This window comes from Onychomys torridus, chromosome 21, assembly GCF_903995425.1.
Source record: "Onychomys torridus chromosome 21, mOncTor1.1, whole genome shotgun sequence".
NCBI classification, from domain to species: domain Eukaryota; kingdom Metazoa; phylum Chordata; class Mammalia; order Rodentia; family Cricetidae; genus Onychomys; species Onychomys torridus.
The window spans coordinates 39964583-39975007 of NC_050463.1; the positions used below are offsets into that span (position 1 = coordinate 39964583).

The window sequence follows — 10425 nt, forward strand, 5'->3', positions numbered from 1 at the left end:
TAGAGTCTTAAGTTCTTAAGTCTGGGGCAAAGTCAGGAAGTCGAGTCAGAAATCCCCACCTACTCCCCTAAAGAAGCCAGGTCAGGCATTCCAGAAAGGTGGTAGGGAGAGATGAGGGCTGGCTGGGGTCAACGATAGGTCAGTCCCAGGGATCGATAGTAAAGAGGGTACTGGAGGGCACAGGAGACACAGACAACGAGGGATTAGTTGTTCTAGGCCAGACTCCCTGTGCAAACTCAAGCCAAACCAGCTCCCCAGACCCGGAGGTCCCTGTGCCTCAGCTGCTCTCCATACTCCCACCCACCCTAAAATGAGAGTGGAATCCCCGGCAGCTCTGAGTTCCGGGGAACTAGCTCTGCTCCTCCTCATAGGCTCCGCTCCGGCTGTTTCTGCGGAACTCCACACCCCAGGGTCTGTGGTCAGCCATAGGCACTCGGATGTTATGGCTCACTGCAGTCAGTAATCTCTACCCTTCCGCACCACACCAGGAACTAGCTAGCTCTGCCAGAGTCACCGCCCAGGTCCCCAGCACTATTTGGTGTCAGTGCGCTGCTCCACACCAGGGGTCTGTCGCCTCTGGGAGGAGAATCTAAGTAGAGCAGCGACTTTGCCAGGCGACAAACTGCGTGCATGCCTAAGGTGCTGGTGTCGGACACCCAGGGCTCCTCTTGGCTTTCACAGGCACAAACTGAGTCCCAAAGCCCACAGCAGAACTCGGAAATGCTCGGTTCTAGCCCTCTCTTGTCCGGTAGGAGCTGTTTCCTCTACTGCCTGCCCGTGTGTGTCTTTCAAAAAAAAAAAAAGTACAAAAAGTGTCGAGTGGGACTGTCGGGGAGTGGACACCGGTCGGGAGAAGCAGAGGCCAAGCCAGCACAGCTGCCAAAGTCCGCTGCCCGGGTCAGCAGAACTTTGTTTCTCAGTGCGCAGGCGCAGGCAGAGTTGGGGGGCAGGGGAGGGAGGGGAGGAATCGAGAGGCAAGGGGCGGGGGGGTAGGGGGTGGTGGATTAAAATAAGTAGGCGGCTCGGTGCTAAGGGATGAGTGAGACGTAGCTCGGCTTCTCCCCAGCAAGTTCTCACCGGCTCCTGTTCAGACCCAGAAGGGGAGCCAGGAGCGAGGCTCACCCGACCCCGGCGGGCAGGACTCCGGAGCTGCGGAGCGCTCCTGCCTGTCGGGCGCTAGGAGTCCTTGCGGCTAGAGACGCGTCAGGACTCCAGCTCGCCAGGGGTGCCAGTGCGTTCCTGGGTCTCTGGTTCCTCGAGTCCAGCACAGCCAGCCTCAGAGACGCGCTCTGATCGGGGACCTCGGCCGAACAAGGTAACTGCAGCCCTGGGGCGCTTGGGCTCAGTGAGGCGAAGGCAGGCAAGACTCCTGGTTCCTTGGTGTAGCTAGTGCCTCCTCTTTTCAGTGTCCCCAAAGGAAGTTCTGCTTGCCAAACGAAGGTTGCAGGATCTTTCTGAGAGCAGTTGCAGCACAGGATTGATGGGGATGCTCGTTCAAGGACTTCTGACTCTGTGTCCTTCTTGGCCTCTGACCTCGGTGGAAAGATGGAGACAGAGGAGTCTGGACCATTGAAACCAGACGTGTTTGGCTAGGCAGAATTCCGGTAAGGTGCCCGCAGATTTTGTAAGGCAGTCTGCGGGCACCCTTTACGAAACCAGACCAACTTCCGAGAGCGCAAACTTTTGCAGGGTTGGCTTTTAATTCACACTGGCCTGCCTTAGCTGAGTAAAAGCGGGGAGAGTGTGGATGGTCGTAACCCATGCCTACAGCACCCAGGACAGGTGCATTGCCCCAACCCTGTTGCACTTATTGCGAGTTCTTCTTTTGCGGAGTTATTCTCCAGACAGGAAGCCCTCAACCTCCAGGACCACAAGGCTTCTGCCTGCCTGAAGCCTGCCTCGCACTTGGTCTCTGTGGTTGGGATGATCTCTATTAGAGGGTTTCTGTCTGTCCTTAGGCCTGCAGCTCTTAACCTTCGATTGTCTCGGGTGTAGGAAAACATGCTGGGGGCACAGCTGAACATTGTTTTTCTAACTTGAGACCCGAACACCAGAGAAGCGGAACTATTATGGAACTGTAAATGGTGGAGTTTTTTGTTTTTGTTTTTGTTTTTTTTTCCCTCTCTTTTGGTAATCGCCTAACCCAGGTTTAAGTGGGAAAGATGGGAACCCGAAAAGAGAGAGAAATTGAGGGCGGCTGTTTGCTGAACGAATCCTACGTTTCACCAGCAGCCCTGATAAAAATAAAAATTCTCCCCGGTAGCCCTTTATCAGCAGCCCCACCACAAATCGGGTGGGCTCCGGAACAGAGGTTAGCTGCAAGGGTTTCTTTGTCGCAAAACTCCGATGAATTCCATCTAGGATGGGACCTGCAAGTTGGCTCTTTGAAGAGAACCACGTGCAAAGCTGTTCTTTTGGTTTCACAGCCTCCCAGGGAAGAAGTGGGCTGGCTGACGGGGATGGGGGAACCAGCGACAGACAACTGGTGGGTAGATGGTCTATCCCAGGCTCTCTCGAAAGTAATTGCGGTTTCATTAAGATTGGGAAGCCTACTCCTGGGGACACAGCGGGCATCCTAGTATAGCAGAATGGCGAAGGAAAGTGGGTTCGTTCGATCTCGTTTTTTGGAAAAATGCAGCCAAAGTTTCCGGTGCTGGTCAGTCTCCTGGACCTGGACCCCAAAGCCTGTCATCATTCAATTGGGGATTCCGTGTCAAGGATGATTGTGTGTGGGGGGGCTGCCGCTGGGCTTCTTCAGGCATAAGCTCGTGGGGTTCGCTCTGCCCTCATTAATGCAAGCAGTTAACTCGCTCACGCTCAATTAGCCCCGAATAAACCACTTTAATAGGCTGCACACTTCATTAATGCCCTGCACAGGGCTGGCAGCATTGGCGTTCCACTGTAAGAGGGACCTGAATGACCATGCTGCGCAGGGACCCCTGCTCTGAAGCTCCAATTGAGTTCACTGCAGCGAGTCGGGACACTTAACTAGTCCTTCCCAAATCTCCAGGCCTGGGCTCCACGTGGAGTGGATGTTGGGCTGTGGGGTTAAGAGAGGAAAAGCTCAGGTCGGGGTCCGGGAGGGGGTGAGTGGGATGGGGAGCGGTAGAGCTGGAAAGGCCCGATGTCTGCTCATCTTTTCAGGCCGCAGAGGCATAGCTGCAACTGCGTTTTCCTTTTAACTGATCGCTTGAAACCAGACCTTGCATTCGGTCCATTTGTAGTACTGATATTAAGAGCTACGTTTCGAACGAAATCGCGGGAAGGAGTCGGTGGCATGACCTCTGGAATCCCAAGCCTCAGAAAGTAAACTGCTGGGTCCACTGAGAAAAACAAATGGAGTGTTGGAGGAAATAAGATTAGGCAGATAGACTGCAAGTACCACTCCTCCAAGACACCAAGGCCTCTCCCGTCTTTTTTTTTTTTCTTTTCGGGGTGTGGGTGGGGGAGCTCCTCAAAGGAAATGTCAGGCAAGAAGTTTGTTGGTTCTACCAACCCTAGCAGTTCAAGTCAGAACCCTTTGGCCGCCATCACTCCTTGACTTCCTATAGGCCTAGCAGAAGAGAAGTCAGTGTGGCTTCCCCTTTGCCCAGGCTGGCTCCAATGGAGCCTAGGATCTGATTTCCAGTGCCTGGAAGCTGGTGGCAAATCAAAGAGCATTGAGCTAGCCTAAGTCCTGTAGACCTTTGAAGTTGGCAGCTGCCTCCCTCCCCCATCCAAAGGGGTCCTCAGCTTCCTCTTCAGTCTCAGGGTACTTTGCTTTCTCCTTGTCCCAGAACTTGGAGATGGCCCTCATTTGGCTGGCAAAGGTTTTGTGAAGGCCGGTGGGGTGGCTATCCTTCTAGCTAGCTACTAACCTTAGGTTGGGTGACAGCAGATTTGTGCTTGCCTTATCCGGCAGGCCAAATTAATTGCAGGCAGATTTCGGCGGGCCAGCTCTTGTGTTTTGGGAACCCATCACCCCCAGGAATACATCTTTCTTTGGATCTAGCTGTACCACCACCAGTCAGTCACCTTCCTGCTAGCTGCTAAAGTGTCCTGGGTAAAGTGTCCTCCTCCGGCCTCCCCTCCTCCCGCAAAGGTTCTGTGCCTCTCTGGACCAGCCAGGTATCCTTAGAGCCCCAGGCTAAGAAAGGAAATTGACTCCATCCTCTCTGCCTTGCCTTTAGGGGTGAAGGTGTTTAGATCTGCAGAGGGGGGCAAGTCTGAGCTGTGAAGACAGAGGCCCAGAAGAAGCTGATGCGTCCCAGAGGAGAGATAGGCGAAGGGGAAAGAATGGCGCAGGGTCAAGGAAGAAATCAGTAGCCAGAGACTGGCCCTGGGAAAGGAGAAGGACTTTACAGACACCCTGCTCTGACAAAGACTTGAGCCTTGCCATTGGACCCCAAGCTCAGAGGCTTCCTATGGATCCCTAGTATTTTTCACTTTCCTACTTTCCCCCCTTCCACTAGTATAGACCCAAATTAGAAATATCTCGGAGGGGAAGAGATGAAAGACATCTTTGCAGAGAGCCCCCCCCCCACTTTCCCATGCATACTGAGGAGCTTGACCAAAGTAGCCAGAAGATGCCAGCTCTGGAGTCCACCTTGGTCACTTGGTAAGACACCAACCTCACTCCAGAGTCCTGATCTTGCATTTCGGCAGTAAACAGAGCACAAGTAAAGGCTTGGCATCATCAGTGCTCCTTCCTCCACACACTGGCCTTGCCCGAGGTTCTCATAATACGTGAGAAGCCTGAGCAACCAGAGAAACCCAGCTCCCCTGGGGGAGGGCACATGAACTCCCTTGATTGCAATTGTTTGGCAGACCAAATGGACTGAACATGGGGGTCAGTACCTTTCTGGAAATGAGGGTCACCACCAAAGCTTAGGGAGTTGCCAAGCAAGCAGTTGCCAAGACGACAAAGTCCGCAGGGTTCACCACTTGTAAGGGACATAGCAAATTTAGGTCCAAATGAGAGTTTTAAAGAGGTTGACATGATTCTTTTGGATTCTGGAAACCAAAGCCGTTACCCCCCCCCCCAAAAAAAAAAAAAACCTTAACATGGCAATAACTGGATAGTATGCATATCCAAAGGCTTCTGCATTTTGTACAGGGTTGTCCCATAAAACACTGGCTGTTTCCATTTTGTACCTTCTTGTTGACTCTGCTTCAGCACACATGAGTCTGAGTGTGTAAGTGTGCTTTCCCAGATCGGATTCTGTTGTTATAGGACTGTGTCTTTCTGTGTGGCCCCAGGTTTGCCTGGGTGTGGCTGTTGGTGTCTGCATGTCATGTCTGTGTTCCTGTGTTTGCATCCTTCACAGTCGACAGCAGGTGTTTTTTAAGTTGGTTGTATCTGTGTTTAAGGACTTAGTTTCCCATTGAGTGCTCTGTCAACAATATGTGTCTCTGCCAGACACCATTTAGAGGGAGTTTGACCATCATGGAGGATTCTGGTTGGACAGCCCTTCTATATCTTATGTTCTTATCTGTTTTGAGAGGGCAGTGGGGATCGTGGGTGGGGTCTTCTAACCTCCTGCCTGCCCTAAGGGCAGGAGAGGGTATAACTGGACTGGAATTCTGGAGGAAGATGACTACTCTGAACATCTCTTTGGCTTTCTCCCCGCCCTTCTTCCTGTCTTTGCAGATCAATCATTGAAATAATTGCAGCTACCAGCTACAGAAATGGGCAGCAAAACCTTGCCAGCACCGGTGCCCATCCATCCATCCCTGCAGCTCACCAATTACTCTTTCCTCCAGGCAGTGAATGGCCTGCCCACAGTCCCTTCGGACCACCTGCCCAACCTATATGGTTTCAGTGCCCTGCACGCTGTACATCTCCACCAATGGACGCTGGGCTACCCAGCCATGCACTTGCCACGTTCCTCTTTCTCTAAAGTGCCAGGTGCGGTGTCCAGCCTGATGGACGCTCGCTTCCAGCTGCCCGCTTTCCCCTGGTTTCCTCACGTCATCCACCCTAAACCAGAGATCACCGCGGGAGGCAGCGGTGGGGCGGCGCTGAAGACCAAGCCGCGCTTTGATTTCGCGAACCTGGCCTTGGCTGCCACACAAGAAGATCCCTCCAAGCTTGGCCGAGGGGAGGGCCCTGGCTCTCCCGCTGGTGGGCTGGGCGCCCTCCTGGATGTGACCAAGCTATCCCCCGAAAAGAAGCCCACAAGGGGACGCCTGCCTTCCAAGACTAAGAAGGAATTCGTCTGCAAGTTCTGTGGCCGACACTTCACTAAGTCCTACAACCTACTCATCCACGAGCGGACGCACACCGATGAGCGGCCTTACACCTGTGACATCTGCCACAAAGCCTTCCGGAGGCAAGACCACCTACGGGACCACAGGTGCGGCACTATGGCATCGCGGGTGGCCCCAGGGGGATCTGTTTTGGCTGCTCTGGCCTGATCCCCCCCCCCCCCCAAGTCCCCCTGCCTCCTTGAAGGTTCCTAAGAGTAAGCCATTCCATACCTCTGGGAATTCTCTAAAATCCTCAGCACCCCCCCCCGTCCCCTCCTGCCCCCGCTTCAGGATAGGTTTTAGAACATGGGTGAAAGAAATACAGTGATGAATAGGACCTAAGATCGGGTCTTCACAAGGTTGAATCTCCTTGACTCTCTTCTCAGTCCCTGGAAACTGTCCAATGGGAGTTCCTGCAAAGCCGGCGACATTGGGGAAGGGGCACTTGAAATAGGAACTCAGGAAGTTTTAGTTTTACTTCATTTTATACACTTCTAGTTTTTAAGAATCTCTTGGGCTCGTGACGACTTCTCCGGCAGTGTAGATCTAGAAACTGTCTGACCCCAGGTCTGTTGACTGACCTCCAGTGTTGATTCAGCCTTTGGGAGGAGGTGCCTACTTATCACCCACAGGAAGGCAGGTGGTCTATTTGTCTAATCTGTTTACGAAACCGAAGCTCCTCTCCATCTCTTCACACTTACCCACAGTCTCGGCTCGTTGCCCAGTTCTCTACGTTGCCCCCTTGTCTGTCCCCACAAACACCTTAACGGCGGTGGGAGGGGACCTCGGACAGCCATACATAAACAACATTGCATTGTGTTATCTGTCTCTGTCCTTAGATACATTCACTCCAAAGAGAAGCCTTTCAAGTGTCAAGAGTGTGGAAAAGGATTCTGCCAGTCGCGGACTCTCGCTGTCCACAAGACACTACACTCACAAGTGAAGGAGCTCAAAACCTCCAAGATCAAATGCTAAGTAAACAGAGCCTGCGGGGCACCAGGACCCTGGGCGTGCTGCTGCCTTTTTTTTTTCCCCCCCAGAGGGACCCAAGCTGAAGGCGACTCTGCGGGCAGCGGGAGGGGCTTTCGGGATCTTGCTTCTACATCAACAATGTCCCCTGGGTCCCCAGCGCTTGCGGCGCTCCAGAGCTTTGCCCCGGGGGGCCATGACTCCTACAGCCTGCGGGGCTCCCCCAGGACGCGGCTAAATTCTTGGCCAAAAGGCGGTACTCAACTCACGTGGCGGAAAGGAAACTGCATTTAAAAAAGAAGAAGGAAGAAAGAAAGAAAGAAGAAAGAAAGAAAGAAAGAAAGAAAGAAAGAAAGAAAGAAAGAAAGAAAGAAAGAAAGAAAAGAAAGAAAAAGGAAAAAAAAAGAGAAAACTCCGCCGAGCCGCAGTGGCGCCTCTCCCAGAAGTATTACTTTTTCTATTGTTATTTTATAAGTTTTCTTTATTTTTCCCCCCTTTGACCATATAAGCTTGTAAAGTCTTGACCGCGGAGGGGGTGGGGGTAGGAAAGATCTGCGCGCCCTGGCAATTTCCAGTCCCTCCTCCCTTCCCCATGCCCTCATCCGGGAGCCTGCGAAAGTGTAATCCTTGTATCTGCTTTGGCCGTCCGGCCCCAGGGGCCGCTGGCTCCGCGCGAGCGATTCCGGGGCGCTCAGGGTGCGCCGCCGCTGACCTCCCGCTCCGGGCGGGCGCGGAAACCGGGCAGAGGACCAGGCGCCCCGGGGCGAGCGGGGCCGGGCCTGGGCTCCCCTGCTTCATCGCAGCGCGCGCGCTCGCGCGCGCGAGTGAGCAAGCCGGCCAGGAGCCGGGCGTTGTATTGCGACTGGCACTTTATGCTGACCATCGGTAACGGACATTTATCACTGGAGTTTTTTGTTTGTTTGTTTTTTGTTTTTTTTTTAACTATTAAATAAACGGTTATTTTACAGGCATGACAGAATGGATACTTTCCTCTCGGGCTGCGAAGGGGAAAAGCTCTTTTGTTTGAGAGGAACAGAGTTCTCTGTCCACCTTTCTCACCTCGTCCTGTTAGGGTGACAGGGATGTTGTGGTGGAGGGATCCCTGCTCCGGAGGTGTTGGTCGACCTCTGTACTTACTTCCTTACTTTTGAGTGTCAGGGCTCCCGTCTCCTAACTTCCCCAAATACGAAAAGCTGTGAGTTGCAAAGGACAGAGTCTGCTGGCCTTCCATTAAGCCTTGAGAAATCCCAGCCTCTCTGAGTGCAGGGGTCATGCAGGACCCAGGAGGGAACAGAGTATTCTGCCCCCCCCACTACTCCCCCCATCTTTATTACCAGCCCTTGGCTTTTGCTTTGGGATGAGATCTTCCTTCACCCCGTCCCCAGGCCCTGGCCCTCAGCGTGCGCCTGCAATGTGCCAGCATCTGTCTTCCCCAAGTCCCCCAGTCCACATCCTGCTCTGTTTCCTTTGGGAATACCTTACCCCCAGTTCTCCGCATGGAGCTTGTCCCCACCCACCCGAATCGCAGCTCCCAAACTATGACGATTCTTGATTCTTCACATTTTGGAAACCTCCTGAGGCATAGTGGGGGCGGACGCCCTGGGATCCAATCCCACCCCTTCACCCTAGGCTTAGAATGAGAAATACGAATTCACCTCAGCAAACTGAACCTACCCTTGGGCATTTAGTTTTTCCTCGCAGTTAGAAATCTGGCGGCTGGGGCTCTCCTGCTTGGGGGGGCGGGGCCGGACTCCCCCAGCTCCAGCACCCAGACCACAGGACCGCGCAGACGGTGGCGCCCTTGACCTTTCTCAAACAAAGTTTAGCTTTCCTGGCTTCAACGCCTGGCACTATGTAGGGTGGGGACTACTGAGTTGTGCTTCCCTGCATCCATGACCAAAACCCGGGCTTCAAGCAGGGTCCTGCGGACAGGACCGAGAAAACTACTTCGGATTGCAGTAGTTAAAACGCTCTCGCCTTTCATGGCCAGTCTTGCCCCAACCTCTTCTGGGAACTCTACCAAGCCCGGTGGAGGCCAGACCTTTGCGTCGCGGATACCCAATTTACAGTTGGGGCCTCAGCATGGACAGCCGGGATGAGCACCACCTAAGGAGTTGGAGGCCATGCTGCCCCCTGCTGGATGGACCAGCATGGGCGACCCAGCATTGGGTTACTGCCGTGTGTGTTTGCACAACCATAAGAAACATTGCTACCCCTCAAAAACTTCTTGTCTGGTCTCAGGACGCACTTGCCAGTGAGCAGTGTGCCAGGGCAGGGGTATTGGTCTGTGGGATTTTCCCTTGACTGGCGAGTGCCCAATGTCTTCCACCAGGGAGTTCATGAACAAGGGCCCAAAGTGAATGAAGCCCTTCTTCAAGAGTCTTGGGGCCTCTGGGTTCTTGGAAGGGCTGTTGATTTGAAGTGTTGGAATCCAGGGTCAGCCCCGTCAGGATATGAGATGGTCTACATCACAGTTTATGGTAAGACAAGTCACAGGGACGGTGGGTTCCTTTATATGGGGCCCAGTGAGGAGGATGGTGTTGCTTAGATAATGAGTGGACACACACACACACACACACACACACACACACACACACACACACGAAGAGAGACGAGAGAGAGACAGAGACAGAGACAGAGAGAGAGACAGAGAGAGAGAGAGAGAGAGACAGAGAGAGAGAGAGAGAGAGAGAGAGAGAGGGAGAGAGAGAGAGAGAGCACACTAGCACTTTCTGGAAACAAGAAACCCATCTTCATTTCTTTCTGGAATTCTCTTCTCCCCAGCGCTGACTACCACAGCGGTCTGTCCCCTCACTCCATTCAGGACACGCAGAACCTCTGCAGTTAGCCAGGCCCCCGGGACATCATTAATGCTGTGGAATGTTCCAGAAGGTTTGCTTGGGATGTTTTCCCTTTTGGCACATTACATTTCTGGCATGGTGAATCCCAAGCCCCACCCTGGGTCCAGAGGCTGAGAGACTCTCAGTATCAAACATGCATCCTCAGAAGAATGAACTCCCTGGGGCAGAAGTTTGAACATGGTGTAAGGGAATGGGCACCAGTCTAGACAAAAATACCCAGACTACTGAGGATACCACATGTTGCTCTCATGGTGGGAAACCAGAGCCCAGTTTTTAGTAGCATTTGATTCAAGGAATGACAAGACTATGCAGCCCCAAAGAGAGCAGGTGGACACTCAACAGATTACAATTCTGGAGCAATAGTGAA

The 10425-nt window shown here is 53.2% G+C and overlaps 1 protein-coding gene across 1 annotated transcript; it reads left to right on the top strand.

Annotated features, from left to right (window-relative positions):
* Positions 1 to 1056: 1056 nt before the first annotated feature.
* Osr1 (odd-skipped related transcription factor 1) lies at positions 1057 to 7282 on the top strand. The gene is made up of 3 exons (XM_036171066.1): positions 1057 to 1315; positions 5630 to 6335; positions 7068 to 7282. The coding sequence occupies exons 2-3, from the start codon at positions 5668 to 5670 to the stop codon at positions 7201 to 7203; spliced, it is 804 nt and encodes a 267-aa protein (XP_036026959.1). The 5' UTR covers positions 1057 to 1315; positions 5630 to 5667; the 3' UTR covers positions 7204 to 7282.
* Positions 7283 to 10425: the final 3143 nt, after the last annotated feature.

What these genes read in the sequence shown, in the direction of transcription:
- Osr1 (XM_036171066.1), top strand. Translation starts at nt 5,668, where the DNA reads ATGGGCAGCAAAACCTTGCCAGCACCGGTGCCCATCCATCCATCCCTG. An exon ending in GACCACCTACGGGACCACAG is followed by an intron (nt 6,336 to 7,067) that starts GTGCGGCACTAT and finishes CTCTGTCCTTAG; the next exon opens with ATACATTCACTCCAAAGAGA.